The 17,907-nt window shown below is 41.4% G+C and overlaps 2 protein-coding genes across 3 annotated transcripts; both read left to right on the top strand.

Moving 5' to 3' along the window:
- Positions 1–206: 206 nt before the first annotated feature.
- On the top strand, positions 207–9,193 carry LOC121604216 (H/ACA ribonucleoprotein complex non-core subunit NAF1-like). The gene is made up of 9 exons (XM_041933669.1): positions 207–264; positions 782–1,035; positions 1,162–1,303; positions 3,143–3,236; positions 3,350–3,432; positions 3,583–3,743; positions 3,967–4,018; positions 6,739–6,823; positions 7,032–9,193. Exons 2-9 carry the CDS (start codon positions 782–784, stop codon positions 7,448–7,450), a joined length of 1,290 nt encoding a protein of 429 aa, XP_041789603.1. The 5' UTR covers positions 207–264; the 3' UTR covers positions 7,451–9,193.
- Positions 9,194–11,562: 2,369 nt separating this feature from the next.
- On the top strand, positions 11,563–16,659 carry LOC121604648 (CD209 antigen-like protein E). 2 transcript variants are annotated; one of them, XM_041934221.1, is made up of 6 exons: positions 11,563–11,664; positions 11,839–11,946; positions 12,436–12,590; positions 12,778–12,881; positions 16,091–16,231; positions 16,377–16,659. In XM_041934221.1, exons 1-6 carry the CDS (start codon positions 11,616–11,618, stop codon positions 16,408–16,410), a joined length of 591 nt encoding a protein of 196 aa, XP_041790155.1. In that variant the 5' UTR covers positions 11,563–11,615; the 3' UTR covers positions 16,411–16,659. The 2 variants fall into 2 exon arrangements, with proteins under 2 accessions (XP_041790155.1, XP_041790154.1); XM_041934220.1 differs by having other exon boundaries at positions 11,590–11,733.
- Positions 16,660–17,907: the final 1,248 nt, after the last annotated feature.

The following is a 17,907-nucleotide window of genomic DNA, read 5'->3' as shown; positions in this document are numbered from 1 at the left end:
TATTAACGCAGGCTACTGTATGCTGTGCAAAGAAAAACATGTGAATTTTTACACAAATTTCCATTGGCTTAATGTCTCCGTGTGTTCTCATAGTCGTTTGCACTAGTTTGTATTTTTTTAAAAACGACCGTCAATGAAGCTTATTTTATTATGTTATTTTAAACGGTGATAACGGAAGTAGTTTCATTTGTTTTGGTTGAGCTTAACGTTACTCGTTGCACGAGGGTTTCGCAGCACAAATCCAGCAGCGTCATAAAGATTCAGGTATTCATTAAACACAGAAATATTTCTGTTCCGACATGTTGTTTATGAAGTTATTTGGAAAGGAGTCGTGCAGGCTCACAGCTGCTGATTCCTGTTCGTAACTTAAATTCTGCGCTAGTCTTGGTTAGCGCGTTAGCCAGTTAGCCGACTGACGCTAGCGTGGATGTAAATTACTCTAACATTTATTCCTGTCTGTCTGTGCAGTTGTTTTAGTTGTTTGTCGACGTTTTTTTCTGGCATCTGTGATTTTGAACAGAAATGAATTTCGATGTTGACGTTAGTGCAATTAATGGACAAAACTTGATTCGCGTTAAAGCTACTTTCATACATAAACACTATTAGTTCACACACTAGTGACAGCAGGTAAAGTGTTGTGACTCACGGTGCCATTTGGTGTGCTTGGACAGTGCGATGTTACATTAAAGATAAACTGAGGCAAGAAGCCGAGACTCAAATGAAAGACGTGTGTCGATGTGTCATCTAAAAACCTGCCTTCAAAGATTTGTGTACATTTCAGATGGACGAAAAACTACCAGAGAAGGACGGACATGTGCTGGAAGCACACAAACAGGAGGAAGAGGAGATGGAAGTTACTATGACGACGCAACTAGAAAATCTCAATGTAACCCCTGATGGTGCGGACACTTCAACTTCACAAGCGCATCCAGAGGAAACAGGAGATGCACACACAGACTCAAAAGCAGCAGTGCATTCTTTGGACGGTGTGTGCAGGACAGAGGTCTGTGAGGACAGCTCAGACGGGTCAGACAGGTATTTACCCTGACACACAGCAGTTTGACAAGAGCCTTCTTATTGATCAATGAATTTATAGACAAGAAGCCGTACAAGAATGGAAGGAAGTGACTGACTTTGATTCTCACCCTCTCTTATTCTCAGTGACAGCTCTTCCTCTTCTTCTTCATCCTCCTCCTCCTCCTCTTCCTCTTCTCCCTCTACCCCTTTGATTGGCGATGATGACGACGACGAGGGTTTCAGCCAACCAGCCCCCATAAAAACCAGAGATGAAGTCCTGGTCGAGGTCAGTCTGGGATTTCATGTTTGAAAGCTTTTCCAGCGTGTGCCCGAAATCCTGTTTTCCTCCCACGCTGACGAGGGCAGTAATATGGGGCATGTTTGTGGATTGTGTGTGTACATCGCAGATGAACGGTGATGTCCTGCTTGCCCTTCATTGTTAGTGGCACGAGGCAATGCACGAGCCACTCACCTCTATAGCTCAAACAGCTATATTGTTATCCCGAGCGTTTTTTCTTATTTTTCATCTTCCGCCAGAATTTCGGCGCGTATCTAGTCCTGCAGCTTTGAGAAAACCCTCGCAAACTATATATCAAAACGTGCGGCTCGATCGGGAATGCGGTGCTATGTACTTATGACAGGATTCCTTAATAATTTGCAAAGTTATTCGCAAAAAACTGCAAAAAATTTCCCATAAGAAATGAATGGGAAATTTCCTCAAATTTCAGCCTTTTTCAAGTTTCTGCTGCTTCGCCATACTTTCTCCTTCATTCAAACTCTAAAACGTAGATAATTTTGTCGGCTCAAAATAACCTGCGCTCACTTTTTGATATCTCTTACGGTTTTCGATCCCTAACCATCTGAAGACCATAAAGTTTCTCAAAAAATGCTCAGAATTTCTGCCCCTAGAGTGGGTGATGTCATCAGGCATGTCAAACTGATTCCATAAAGGGCCGTGTGGCTGCAGGTTTTCATTCCAACCAAGCAGGAGAACACCAGGCTGGAATCAATTAATCAGCTGATCTCAGTCTTCAGCTGATTTCTAAGTGATTCCTTGATGTTGATTGGTTGGCCTGGTGTGCTCCTCCTTGGTTGGAACTAAAACCTGCAGCCACACGGCCCTTTATGGAATCAGTTTGACATATGTTAGCTAGAGTGTGAGAGGCAGAGAGAAATCGCCTGAATTTTTTTTTTTTTTTTTATTGCCATAAACTCCAACGGTGAATAGGAGACACATAATTTTTGGATCCTTTTGTAGACAAATGCTCTTGTCGCCTCTGATTTCAATTGTAAAGGGTTAGCCCCCACCAAATTGAAATAAAGAGGGATCTTGCACCAGCTGCCCTGCTCTGCTGCTCCATGTAAGGTGTGCTCCAACACACCTGATTCAAATCCTCAGCTCGTTACTGGGCTCTGCTGAGGCCTGATAACGAGCCATTCATTTGAATCAGGTGTGCTGGAGCAGGGATACGTCTAAAACATGCAGGGCAGTGGTACTCCAGGACCAGGCTTGAGAAACAGTGGTATAGAAAACACCAGCAGCCCCCTCGTGTCACTGTCAAAATTTTGGCGGCACCTGAATTGTCTAGTTTTACCTGTTGTTCCATTATATAGATTGTAGATTATAGATTACAGCTGGTGATAAACTCTCCTATAGGAGACAGAGCTCAAATGTTTTCAGCGCAGCTTTTATTGCTCTGCCCTGTAGCTTTGTAGCATTCCATTCAATCAACTCATTAATAGTATAAATTAGTAATTGACTGACTAAGTTATTTTGTTAAAGAAAATCTTCATGCCACAGTGAAATGGGAGATATACAGTATAAAGCTACAGTGTCATGATGGAAAAAGGAGGAAAAGACAGCACAGGATCAGGACTGGCTTTTTTTCACAAATGTTCAATTTCATATCTGATACACAGTCTGTGTGACACTCAGGTTTTGTGTGTGTGTGTGTGTGTGTGTGTGTGTGTGTGTGTGTGTGTGTGTGTGTGTGTGTGTGTGTGTGTGTGTGTGTGTGTGTGTGTGTGTGTTCTCCTGTTCCTGTTCTGTTTTAAACCCTACTAACAAATCAACCATGATATATTATCAAATCAAAAGTGGACATGTCATAATGTTTGTGTGTAGGAGCTGCCTGCAGTGGAGGAGGTGTGTGTGTCGTTACCAGAAGATGCAGAACTGCTGCCTGTAGGAACGGTCTCCAGTATTTTACAGACACTTGGTAAATAGACGCTCACTTTAAAGTCACACTTTAACTTTAATGTCTGATTTCTGGAAAAACTGTTTCAGTGTGTATTTTGTCAGTTCTGTCTAACTGTCTTTGTATGTCTGCAGTTATCATCCAGTCTCTGAAAGATACTCCACCTCTGACCGATGACAGCATCATCTTTAGATCTGATAGGCTGGCTTTGGCCAAGGTAGGTGGACCAGCGGTGATGTCTGTATGTCTATTTTCACCTTTGTCTGCTGTTGTGTTTCTTTCGTAGTGTGTGAAGAAGTGTGTCATGTTTTCTGTCTGTGTGTTGTTGGTTTCCACATGGTGATGTTCTGTTGTTGATGTGTTTCAGGTGTTTGAGGTGTTCGGTCCAGTGTCCAGTCCCCTGTATATTCTGCGTTTTAACTCTGCAGACCAGATAACCAGCAAGGGGTTGACAGAGGGACTGACAGTTTATTACGCACCGGCTTTCAAAGAGTACACAGGATACGTCCTCATACAACAGCTCAAACTGTGAGTACACACGTGTGCACACACACACATATTGCATAGAGCACATCAAGGATCAAGATAAGATAAGATCAAACTTTATTTATCCCCAGCCGGAGAATTTTGGGAGCAAATACACTGAGTAGTTATTTAGTTTATTAGCTGAGTAGTCGTCACTTTTGGTATGATGAACTGAAATTAGTCCTGACCAAACCTAAACAAAATATTGAAAATGTTTTTCCCTCAGTTTAAAGGGATCTGATGCTTCCTGGAAGAATGACCAAGAACCACCAGTGGAGGTAAGCACAAAGACAGAAACATAAACACGTTTAAACATCAGTGAGTCACTCCGTGCCAAGTCTTTCAAACTCTTTCTGTATTCTATTTGACCAAAACAAAACCAAAAATAAAGCAAAAATATCTAATATTTATTTCTTTATTTTCCACTGAAGTCTGGGAATTGCATGGTTTAGGTTCCCTTGGAATTTTGCCATATTTGCACCCTAAAAAAATGTACACAACTTAGACAGGAAGTCATTTTTAGGGTTTGCTATCTTCAGGAATATAACTCTTAGAGCCATGAAATTGATAAATGAAATGAATGGACCTGTATTGAGCAATGAAGACAAAAACTGAAATGGTTACTCACAACATACTTAATGTTTAATGAGGAAGACCACCAGACATAGCCAAGTGGCTTTTGAGCACTTTCTTTCTGGAAATAAGTGACTGTACAATCAATTGAGGAATAATCACCCTTTGCATCATTGTTTTTATGTGTTCTTTTCCTGTGTAACAACATTGATATCAACCTCACTTGCCATATTGTTACACTGCCATGATGTGTCAGATTACACATTTTCCTTATTGTGAGTCTTCATCGCTCAATATGATTCTGTGCATAGGCAATCAATCGTGTAATAAGCTTTGTATCTTGTTCTATTTAAACACGAGGACTCCATGGAGGAAACTTGGACTTTACATACAAAATGGCCAAATATATCACACAATTTCTCATAGTGCTAGGAATGAGTCCACATTGTGGCATCGCAGAATGACATCTCAACAAATTGTAAGCTTGGCTCGTCATACTTGCCATATCATTGATTCTGATAATGTTAGAGCCCTTGGAATTTGGCACAACATCAAACACTGTATTTTTAGTAGGAAATATTGAAATGTCCATATGCACAGGGAGCATGTTCTGTTTCATGGTACATACCTGAGATAAGTCACCTCAAGACTTTAAGCAAAAGGTCATCGCCTGCAGGGGGCTCTGCACCAACACTGGACGTGCTGTTCATAAGCAGATGTATTGTGATCATGGACTACAGTACAAAAGTGCAAACTAAATTATAGAAACTCATCAGTACAGGTGAAGGGGATACCAGAACTCTCTTCTCTGCAGTGAAAAGGCTGCTCAGCCCCCCTGAGATCAGTATAAACCACAGCAATACTCAGTGGGCCTCTGCCAACATCCCGCAAACAACCAAAATCAGCAGGTCTCGTAAAACTGCCCCATCCACTGATCTATGTGACTGTAGTCTTCCAAAAAGAAAATCACAGTTTTGAACTTATTTCTGAGTCCAACACCTCTACATGTCGCCTGGATCCGATCCCCTCAACCTTAGTGAAAGCATGCTTGCCCTCTATCATTTCCCCTGGCCTGTATTATCAATGCCTCTCTGTCCAGTGGTTCACTTAGAGTTGCCTTAATGAGCCAAACACTGAAAAAACCTGGTTTAGACCCTAGTGACCCACACAACTGCCAGCCTATTTCCAATTGACCATCATCTCCAAACTTCTTGAGAGCGTAGTTGTATCTCCACTCGATATACCTTGATAACAGTAATCTCTTTGAACTCCAGTTTCCGCCTTAAACACAGCACAGAAACAGCCTTTGTTGAGATCACCAACGAGTTCCTCCGTGCAGCTGATTCCGGTCCATTCCCTATCCTCATCCTCCTGGACCTCACCCGAGCCCCCAGTACTGTCCCATGAGCTCCTTGTGGATTCACTGGCCAGCATTTGGAGCATCAGTGGTTTGCCTCCTGACTTGCAGACAGGACACATCTTGTACAAATACAAAATTACCAGTCAGAAAACTCCAGAGTTCACAGGGTTCAGTGTCAGGGCCACTCCTGTTCATCATTTAACCTCCTCCCTCTAAACCACATCATCTTGCTCTAGGGTGTTCATTTTCACTGTTCCACTGGTGATACACAGTGTCGTATGTCCACTAAGCCCACTTCCACCATCCTCTCCAGTACCCTCACTGCTTGTCTCCATGATACTCAGATATGCAACAAACAACTACCTAAACTTCAACACAAGTAAATCTGAGCTACTCCTCATTGGCTCTAAATCTACCCTCTCAAAAGCTAATGTTTGTTCACTCCCCATTGCTAAAGCCACCATATGTGTCTCCAGACAGGTTAAAAGCCTTGGTGTTATCCTGGACAGTACCTTTTTTTCTCCACTTATATAAACAGTGTCCCCTATATTGGCCATTTCATCTGTGAAACATCTCCAGATTTATTTCCTACTTTAACTCCACAGAGGTCTTATCAATGCTTTGGTCAGGTCAAGCATTCACTACTGCAGTGCATCTCCAACAAACTTACTCACTGACTTCAGCTCATCCAGAACTCTGCAGCATGGATTTTTACTTGTTCCAAGTCCTGAGCATGTCACTCCCCTGCTGATTCAGCTGCACTGTTGCCTGTGTCAAGACTCACAGACCTCCTTCAGACTTGCACTGCCTCTTGCTTCCTGCAGTCTGCATCTGCAGGTCTGCTGGCACTACCAGCCGTCGACCTGAGCACAGTGGGTGCTGGTGCATTCTCTTATTCTGCACCCTAACTTTGGAACACCCTTCCAGTGTTGAGGTTGTTGCTAAAAATACTCAGGATCAGGAATTTAGTAAATGTGAGATGTAATGTTTCCACTACGCTCCAAAAGATTGCTGTTCTCTTTGCTATGAGAGTCATACTAATCTCTCTCTCTCCTCTCTGTCTAGGCTTTAGATTATAGTGATGACGAGAAAGAGCATGAAGCCAAGAGGAAAGTGAAGAACAAAAAGAAGAAGGACAATAGCAGTACAGGTATTAACACACATGCAGGAAATGTAGTCCACATGCCTGAATGAAGACAGGGACGTGTTTGGATGGTTTTAAGGTGCTACCAGCTGAAAGAAGTCTAAAGCTTAAAGTCTTAAACTTACTCAACATAAACTTTCCAGTAGAATATAACAGACATTCATCTCTACTTCTTTTTTTTTGCTTTGCTTAATCTGTTTTTCTTCCCCTTCAGATAATCCTGCCCTCATTACCCAGAACACCTTGCAGCAGCCGAAGCATGACGTCAGAGTTTTCTCTCCAAGACACGCAGGGCCTCCATTCAGACACCAGAACCCAAAGAATGAACATCTACCATTCAAACACACACACACTCCACCCAGACACATCCACCCACCACCTAGACACACACATGGTCCTCCAATGTACCTCCCCCCTCCCCCCTGCCCTTATCCTCCTCCACCTCCACACTCTTTTCCGCCACCCAACTTCCCTCTCTACCCCCCTCCTCCTCCCTCTTTCTTCAATCCATCTTTTGCTTCTTTCTGGCAACCAAATTCTGTCCCCTTCTCTGACATCCCTCCTCCTCCTCCTCCTCCTCCCCCCCCCTCCTCCGCCTCAGTGACACCCGGCTCACACCCTCTGTACAGGTAGACAGTCGGGCTGGACAGCTGGACCAATCATTACTGTGTGTGTTGGCAGTGTTAAATAGGCTGTACAATCACTGATTATAAAATAACACATTTAATATAGCTGATGGAGAGACGTGCTGTAACCAACCAAACACATACCCCGCCACTGTGATGTTTTTAATTTTTCATTTTTTTCAGTGTTTTACTTTTCCCACAGCTATAGATATTTGTTTACTATCTAGACAGCCTGTAGGACCCTCCAAAACAAAGGTGACCTATTTTTCAGACAACTGTCAAATGCCCTTAAAGATTTTTTTTGCTCACACCACATCGTCTGAAACGCTGGTGAAGCAGTAGGCTGCCATCCATCCTGAAGTGAACCTCAGAAAACATGCTGGCGCCACCCACTGCCACTCAAGGCTCAAAAAGTTGAGAAACGTTCAACTTGATGCAACAACTTGACCACAGCAAATTGTGCTTGTTCAGATTTCCTTGTGAAATGCAAGCACATAGTTGTTTCTCCTTCAGCTCAGCTGCAGAAAAGAACTTTGTGCAAAGCTGACGTCATGGTCAACGGCCTCCTGATCTTTATGTCATTTTAATGAGCTAGCTGGATTTGTTTCAGAAAACTGAAAAACGAAAGAAAACGAAAAACGTTGCTCAGGAAAAAACAACAACTTCCTCTTGCACCATGATTATGGCCTCATTAGATAATAATAACCAAGTAGTTGAGGCTGCCACTTGAAACACCTCAGCCAACAAAGGTCACATGGCTGATTTCATTATTTGACAGATAAGTTGACCAGCAAGATATTTCTGGAAAGCTTGATGAATTCCTCTGTATTTGTGTTTTGATATTAAAGGCAGAATTTGGTGCGTTCTCCACACATTATGAGTCTATGAGAACTGTTGCAATTCGTGGATCAACTGAAATCAGCTTATTTCCACTTAGAGCAACATGCCATTCAGTTTCCTGCAAACTGCTGGCCAAATATATGTATGATGATTATATATACACACAATGGACATTAACTCTGTGGTATTTGCATACATGTGGTTTTGGGTTAAATCATTTAAGAAAATGTTCTAATGTACAGATTTTTAGTTGATTTCATCATGGTTGTCCTGCAGATGTTCATTTCAAATGTAGATAAACATGTTGTAATCGCTGAATATTGAGCAACATTAATATGACTGAAGTAAACCTGGAAACAAAAAATATTTTGTGTTGTCTTACATTTGATGTCTAAATGATACACCAAACAGTTCAATGATGGCCTGCATACTGATGTATTTCCAGGCCAAGCTTCATTCTTTAAATGTATCCCAGCATGTCCTGGTCCAGTCTCATAGTGAAGCTCTTGTTGCCTTCATACAGCCAGCAAAGAATGAAAGAGCAATATGATGGTTTCAAGTTTGAACAGATGGACTATGGAAAGGAAGTGTTGTTCAGTCTGGATACAGACACAGCCCATGGAGCTGCGTTTGAAGACCTTCAATGACTTCATGTGTTGTGACCTTGAAAATAATGGATTAATATGGTCTTTTAAGATGTGGAAGTTTTGGGATGATCGAAGACTGCCTCCTGTACAGATACAGACTTAATCTTTTCTTGGTACCACAATGCTTTGTAAATGTCAACATTTTTGTTTAAGATGTGCATAATTTGAGGCCCATTTCTCTTCTGCAACATGCTCTGCCACTCTGTTGTGTAAAGCTGCTGCTGTGTTCACACTCTTCCACAACCTTTTCTCAACACACACTGAGTGAAGCTGGAATCTGGCAGCAGACAAAGCAATAAATAAGTGAATGTCTTACTTGATTTGCTGAAACACCTGTCTGACCTGATTCTGTGGTATTTAAATGCTGAAACATGAGGCTCAGACACATTGGCAGTCATGAAACTTAGAGTGGCATCACAGTTTGATTTGATTGGCTCATCGTGGCATGATTCAAATGGAGAAACAGTTTGGATTTACAGGCATGTGAGAAAATTAGGACACCCCATTAAATAATCAGCTCTTTATTTAGAAATGGTACACATACCAATATCCAGTCATGTTTTTATGTATTTTTCAAAAAGAAAGTGATTTGATTGCAATTTAACAACAAAAATGAACATTGACAAATCCAAAAAAAGAAAAAAAATAAAGTATGTATTTCAATGGAGGAAAAAGTTAGGACACCCTACCCCCTAGTAGCTAGTGTTGCCCCCTTTGGCTGATATGACTTCAACGAGACGCTTTTTGTAGCCTTTTACCTGTCTCTGACATCGATCAGGAGAAAGTTTGGCCCACTCCTCAATGCAGAATTCTTTCAGCTGTGAGATGTTTGAGGGGTGTCTTGCATGTACAGCCCGTTTCAAGTCACCCCACAGCATTTCAATGGGATTAAGATCAGGGCTTTGACTTGGCCATTCCAGGACTCTCCACTTCTTCCTTTTTAGCCAGTCCTTGGTGGATTTGCTGGTATGCTTTGGGTCATTGTCTTGTTGCAGTATCCAGTTACGCTTCAGCTTTAATTTTTTGACAGATGGTTTCACATTTTCTTCAAGCACCCTCTGATACACAGTAGAATTCATGGTGGATTCTATGATGGTGAGTTGGCCAGGTCCTGCTGCAGCAAAGCATCCCCAAACCATGACACTGCCCCCTCCATGCTTTACAGTTGGTATGAGGTTCTTTTCTTGGAAGGCTGTATTTGGTTTACGCCAAACATGTCTTCTGTTCTGGTGTCCAAATAATTCAATTTTAGACTCATCTGTCCAAAGAACCTTATTCCAGAAGTCGTGGTCTTTGTCTATGTTCTCTCTGGCAAACTTCAGTCTGGCCTTGATGTTTTTTTTAGAGAGCAAAGGTTTCTTCCTTGCACACCTCCCATGCAAGTCACACTTGTGCAGTCTCTTTCTGATGGTAGAGTCGTGCACTTTCACATCGACAGTTGCCAGAACCTGCTGTAATTCCCTTGATGACACTTTAGGATTTTTCAGGACCTCTTTGAGCATCTTGCGTTCTGCTCTGGGGGTAAACTTGCTCGGACGGCCAGATCTTGGCATGGTGGCAGTTGTTTTAAATGTCCTCCACTTGTAAATAATTTTGCGAATGGTGGAATGGCTGATGTTAAATTCTTTTGAAATCTTTTTAAATCCTTTACCAGACTCGTAAGCGGCCACAATCTTCTTTCTGAGGGCATCAGGAAGCTCTTTAGACCTCACCATGGCGCTCACCTCAACATACCAACTGTCAGGGCCACACCAATCTAAATTTGAGGTTTAAATAGGGCAAGGCTCCATTCAAATGCTGGGTAACGATGTACTAATCATGTGCACCTGACGTGATGCACCTGTTTGGGATTTGCAACATTTTAAGAGGGATAATATAGGGGGGTGTCCTAATTTATTCCTCACCAGAAATTGCATTATTTTTTGATTAAATTTTACAGAAAGTTTTAAACAGGCTTTTCTTATTTTTTTTATTGTTTAGTTATATTACTTGGATCCCTCAGTTTAATTAAAATTGACATTAAATACCCATATGTCCAAATATATTTTAAAATACACAGGATTTCATGAGGTGTCCTAATTTTTTCACATGCCTGTATATCCAAGGTTATGTTCATTTCAGGGTTATGCTTAAGAGTACACTGAAATTATGTTGTTTGAGTTTTAATTTTGCATACAAATGAAAATGAGAAATTTCAGTTTGATATTAGTTTCATCCATTTACCTCCATAAACACAAGTCCTGAATGTGAAATTTCATTTAATCTAAAAAGGTATTTGCTTACTATAACTCATAAACACAGCATGTACTTTTAAATTTCAAAAAATTCATAAAAGTATTTTATCGCTGTACTTTTTTGTGAAAACATTGTACTAATAAGACAAACCCAAAACAAATAATTAAAAATTGAATTTAGAAAATGTCACACTGATTCTCTGAAAATGTTATTCATTAATATCCAAAATTAAAAATAAATGACATAATTTTGAACATGATGGTAATAAAATGCCCTCCGCCCCACAAAAAAGCAAAAGAATCAAATATATATTGTCTATTTAGGAAGTAGGCTTTGACAGTGCTTCCTTTTACGTAAGACAGGAGGGCTAGTGACAGGACAAGGTGGAAGTGTTGAAGTGCTGCACAACATCAGACATGAAACACTCCTTCTCCCTGCAGCAGCGGCAAAATGTCTGTGTTCTTCCATTCCAGTGGGTCTGATATCAACATCGAGGTTGGTGAGTATCAGGAATTCCCTAAACCTGAACCTAAGGATGCTGCTGCTGCTGAGAGGACTCCAAACCCAAGTACGTCAGCAGAGGCGTGAGATTCATGACTGCTGTCGTGTTTTTGTTGTACAGTATGTCAGGTTTTAGTGTTATGTTGAGTGCTATGACATGTGTGTTGTACAGAATTGAGACATCTGAGTGCGGTTGTGCTGAGCTTCGGACTGCTGTGTGTTCTTCAAGGGATTCTCAACATCTCTCTGAGACTTGCTCTGAATGAGCCCACTGATGGAGGTACACAGACTCCTCACTCCCTTCAGCTCCACACAGCTTTTTAGTGTGTTTCAGAGCCTCTAGCTTCACTCTTTTGCTTCACTCTCATTGTTTGCCCAGCTCCAATCAGCAGGAAGAAAGTTAGCGCCTAGCTTTTGAACACAGGGGAACACTTGGCAGCTAAACACACACATATTTCCTTCAGGTTTTGGTGCAGAGCTTAAAGGAGAGTGAATATTAGTCTTCAATCAATCAGCAGATGGACACACACACCACTGCAAATGAATACTGATGTTGCTCTGTATATGTTCCTAACTTAACATACCTTTTAAAAACTGATTATTATCTCTAGCTTTAATTCACATATTTCATTTGCATCAGACTGGTCTCCATAGCTTTGTACCTTGTTGTGTTCACATGCAACTTCCTGTTCTCTGTTGCATCATGAGGCTGTATGTACACATTCTAACATGTTGTGTTGGGACATGCTGTATGTGCTGCTGTGTTGAGGTGAGACAGAGGAAGAGAGCTGTCCACAGGGCTGGATGATGTTTGGCTCCAGCTGCTACTACATTTCCTCACAGAGGAGAAGCTGGGACGACAGCCGGCAGGACTGTGTGCAGAGAGACGCTGACCTGGTCATCATCGACAGCAGAGAGGAACAGGTGCCTTTACTGACAACACTGCATTTTTACAGCTTTGTTAATTAGTCCAAATACAGTTTGATGGTGCTGAATCTCTCATAAAGCTCTTGAATCTGTTATAGATTTCTGTCTAAACTTTGGAAATTTAAATCCTGCAGTTCTTTTGTATTTTGAGCCTGCTGTTTATGAAGATGTTGGTTTGTGACAGGCCTTCCTCACTGGATTCACTATGGCAACATGGGTTGGCATGACTGACAGGGAAGAGGAAGGAACTTGGGTGTGGGTGGATGGAACACCAGTGAACAAAGACGGGTAAGATATTGAGAAGTTTTTCCATGTCTTCTTTGGACAGACATTCCTTAATTCTGGCTATATTTTTCAGGTGGTAGTAGGCTGATTTGGTAATTAGCTTTAAATGGTTGTTAAAATTCAGATCAGAATCAATAATCACAGCAAGATTTCTGGCTTTATCTGTTGTTGTCAGTGACATGGAGTTAAGGTGAGCGCTGATCTTTTCATTTTTGGGGGCCAAAAACAATCACTTCTGTCTTATCTGCATTAAGATGAAGAAAATTCTGGCACATCCAGTCACTGATTTGATGATTACACTCACTCAGTGAAAGTAAGGGACTGTAGTCATGTGATGACACAGAAATATAAAGTTGGGTCATCTGCGTGAGTATGATAAGAAATACTATGATGCTCCATAATCTGAGCTCGGGACAGATGCTCACCAATTGACAGAAAGTAGTCTCTCTATCGTAAATAAGATTTGAACCAGTGTAGTACAGTGCCAGTAAGTCCCACCCACTTTTCCAGTCTGTCAAGAAGTATGTCGTGGTCAACTGTATCAAAGGCCGCACTGAGATCTAATAATACTAAGACTGAGGTTTTGGAGGCATCATTATTCAGATGTATGTCATTGAAACTTTGATAAGTACAGTGTCTGTGCTGTGGTGTGGATGAAATCCAGACTGAAATGCATTAAAAATAATGCATTATAGAATTTTTCCTAGAAATGGAAGATTTGATATTGGCCTGTAGTTACTTATTACGGAAGCATCCAGATTAGTCTTCTTTAGGAGAGTCTTATTACTGCAGTTTTCAGTGCCTGGGGAAACTGACCAGACTGTAGAGATTTATTTATTATCTCCAACACATCTGGAGCTATGCAATTAAAAACATTTTTAAAAAGTTGTTGGCAGAGTATCCAGGCAGCATGATGTGGCATGACTGACTGCCATTTGGTACCGAGGTGAGATCCTTAGACCCCTTGTGAGACCATATGCTGGTGCAGTTGGCCCTGGGTTCCTCCTAATGCAAGACAATGCTACACCTCATCTGGCATGTTATCATTTTTGCCTGAGCTGAAGCTGCTTTGTGGGTTTCAGTTATGAATCTGAGAGTCGGAGGGGCTGACTCAAGTGAGAACTGCTGAACTGTTTTCTTGTCCAAACCAAGCTTCAGTTAAAAACATAAAATCAACTTATTCTTGATGATAAAGTCATTGATTAAGAATGATTTGCCATAATATGTATGTACTGTATATATAACACACTGTTAATAATGTACTACATCATAACTTGAGAACACTGAGGATAATTACGCAATGTTATGTCATTACGCAATGTTATGTCATGTTATAGTCTGGTGTACATTGTCATTGTCAAAAGACATACAGCTCAACAAGGACATACAGCTCAACAAGGACAAAAAGACAAAAAAAAAAACAAAGGACTGAACGGTATTATATTACCCTCACATACAGTATACTATATCACCAGTCACTTTGCTTAAGACACTACTGCTTTTGTCCCAACCAATCAAGGGATCACTTAATTATCAGCTGAAGACTGAGACCAGCTGATTAAATAAGTCCAGTCTGGTGTGCTCCTCCTTGGTTGGAGCAAAAACCTGCAGCCACACAGTCCTGAATTAAACTCAAAACTCAAATTCCAGGCAATAGAAACACACATACAGTACCCACAACCAGTTGTTCTTGACCTAATAGAGCAATAGTGTCTTAAGCAAAGTGACTGGTGATATTAGCAGCACTAGCAAAGTTTAGTATACTGTATGTGAGGGTCATATAGTGCTGTTCAGTCCTTTGTGAATATTGGTCTTCAATCAATCAGCAGATGGACACAAACACTCCAAATGAATACCTATGTTGCTCTGTATATGTTCCTACCTTAACATATTATTAACATTTACGACATGCCTGGTTCAATTGCTCTGGTATAATTTGTATTTAGCAAGTTTCCCTCTGGATATTAATAAAGGATTATTTTATCTTAGACTATCTTAGGTTTGTATTAAAGTCAAGCCCAACAAGTCCCATCCATCCATTATCAATACACCGCTGAATCCTTTGCAGGGTCACGGGGGGGCTGGAGCCTATCCCAGCTGTCTCTCAGGCGAAGGCAGGGGACACCCTGCGCACACCCTGGGCAGATCGCCAGCCTACCACAGGGCTACACATAGAGACAGACAACCAAGCACAGCACTCATACACACCTACAATTTAGAATTATCAATCAACCTCAGCATGTTTTTGGACTGTGGGAGGAAGCCGGAGAACCCGGTGAAAACCCACGCTGCACAGGGAGAACATGCAAACTCCACACAGAAAGATCCCAGGCGGGACCGAACCGGGGATCTTCTAGCTGTGAGGCGACGCTGCTAACCACCGAGCCACGGTGCAGCCCAGCCCAGCAAGTCCTAATGCCTAAACAAGTAGAGTAATTCCTGTCAAACTGCAATATTGACCTATTTAAAGAGCAACTTGACAGCAGTTTAAAAATTGAAAGCAGTTTAAATCTTACTGACCTCCAGTAGTTTAACATCTCATCTTGATGCAGTAGATGAAGTGTTGCCCAACTCGCGCTTGTACAATGTCACATCAAATGCGATAGGAGAGAGGGAAGGGAAACCAACAACCCAACACACGTTTTCCAGTGGGACCAGATTGTAGCAGGATGATCAGCGCCTCGACCGACTATAATACCCAGCACAGTTGATACTTACCAGAATAACTGACTAAAAGGTATATGCACTTATGTTATTAAGTCCAGTTAATTTTGATAGTAAGTGGCCCAGCCCCTCCTATGTTTTTCTGTATGTGGCCCTCAGTGATAAAAGTTTGGACACCCCTGACATAGGGAATAACCAGTCTGTTCAGTCTCTATCTGTCAGCAGTCAAGAAAAGGGCAAGAAATGAGAAGAAGACGAAGAAAAGATGTTGCTGAGTAATAAGTAACAGTAATAATTGTAATAATAGTAATAGTAACAAGTAACATGGCTTCAGCTGGTGATCCAGCAGCTGTGAAAGCTCATTGTCTGCCTCAGGAAGTTAACAGGACAGGAGGATGATCACAACAGTCAAGTGATGACAAGCTACTGTTCCACAGGCCCTCAGGGAAGACACAGAGTCTTCTGCTTTTTGTGATATTTCAAGACGTGCCACCACTTTCAATGTACGACACATGTCGACTGAGCAGGCTCATTTGTTCTGTCTGTAGGTTGCAGTGGGCCCTTGGGCAGCCTGACAGTGCATTTGGAGGAGAAGACTGTGGTGACCTTCGTACAATGATTGATTTCATTGGCTTGAATGACTTCAACTGTAGTGCCAGAAACCAGTGGATCTGCGAGAAAACCTTATGGTAGCTTATCTAGTGTGGATGTGTATACTGCTCCTTCACCTTCTGTTATGTCTCGTCGGGTCTGTTGAGGTGTTGTTCACTGCTGTCTGGTCTGTGTCTTGCACTTCCTGTCTTATTGTGAAAACTAATTCTCCTCTCGTTTCAGGCCCTTGACTTCCTGGTGTTTCCCGCGTGTCTGATTGTCTGCCCCGCCCTGATTGTCTCCACCTGTTCCTTGTTATCTCGTGTATATAATGTCTGCGTCTCCCTTGTCTTGTGCCAACCCTGTGTTACACGTCAGTCCAGCGTTTGTCCTCATGAATCTCCATTATAGTAAAAGAGTCTTGTTTTTGGTTTTGTCTCCTGAGAATATCCTTAGCGCTTTTTGTTGTACTTTAGTATTTCTTTTGTACTTTGCATTTTTGACACCTTTTGTTCTATTTAGTATTATCACCTTGAGTTTTGTAATAAATCGGCTGGAAGCCTTTTGTTTTTGAAAGAAGTGTCGTGAGTGAGTCGTGCAATTGAGTCCAGTTCTTTGAGGCTTGCCAGCATCACACCTTCCTTTCATGTAACTAGTCTGATTTCTATTTGTACCTGATGAAGCAATCCACCTCAAAAAACTCCCACACGTGATCAACGCTTACTAAAAACACACTGACCAACCTGCTTTGCAGCTGCAGACCCAGTCACCACAAGGGGTCATTATAAAAACTTGACCACAGCCGGGGTCAAACAGATACTTAGTCTGTTAATTTGTATTAGCTGCACCAATCAAATCCACCACAAAGTGGTGCTGTAGTTACATATCAAGATGAATTTTGAAAAAACAGCTTGTGCTTTCTTCCCCTCATATTGTCCTTCTGGTATCATACTGGGGATATGATTTATGCCACATTTCTGATTGTTAATTTGACTGTTTATGGTAAGTCGCCTACATTACAGATTCAAATAATTGATAGTAATAGATGTAAAGGTGACATTATGAGAGGAGAGGAAACAAGAGGAAATTAGATACTAATCTTCTTCATCCAGACTTATTTCTATACTCTTATAGGTAACAACATAGTGATTCCTTGTGTAAATACCGATAACCATTAAAGAAAAACTGCAGAGTATTATCAGCAAAATATTCTTAAGGTATCAAAAGTAAAAGTACTTAAGTAAAAGTAGTACCTGCAGAATAATGTGAGTGTATTTTAAATGACAATATTAGATTGTTCATACTGATGTACACCAGTCCAAAGTTTGGACACACCTCGTCACACACAGTGGTTTTCTTTATTTTTATAACTTTCTACATTGTAGATTCATATTGAAGACTTTAAAACTATGGAGGAACACATATGGAATTATGTAGTAAACAAAAAAGGGTTAAACAAAACATGCTTTATAATTCAGATTCTTTGAAGCAGCCACCTTTTGCTCTGATTACAGCTTTGCACACTCTTGGTATTCTCTCAATCAGCTTCATGAGGCAGTCACCTGAAATGGTTTTTTAGCAGTCTTGAAGGAGCTCCCAGAGGTGCTGAGCACTGGTTGGCTGTTTTTCCTTCACTCTGTGGTTCAACTCATCCCAAACCTTCTCAGCTGGGTTCAGGTCATCTGACACAGCACTCCATCACTCTCCTTGGTCAAACAGCCCTCACACAGCCTGGAGGTGTGTTTGGGCTCATTGTCCTGTTTAAAAACAAATG

Source organism: Chelmon rostratus, chromosome 3, assembly GCF_017976325.1.
Source record: "Chelmon rostratus isolate fCheRos1 chromosome 3, fCheRos1.pri, whole genome shotgun sequence".
In the NCBI taxonomy this organism is placed as follows: Eukaryota; Metazoa; Chordata; class Actinopteri; order Chaetodontiformes; family Chaetodontidae; genus Chelmon; species Chelmon rostratus.
The sequence above is the reverse complement of the archived record's forward strand: the minus strand, read 5'-3'. Positions and strand labels throughout refer to the sequence as shown.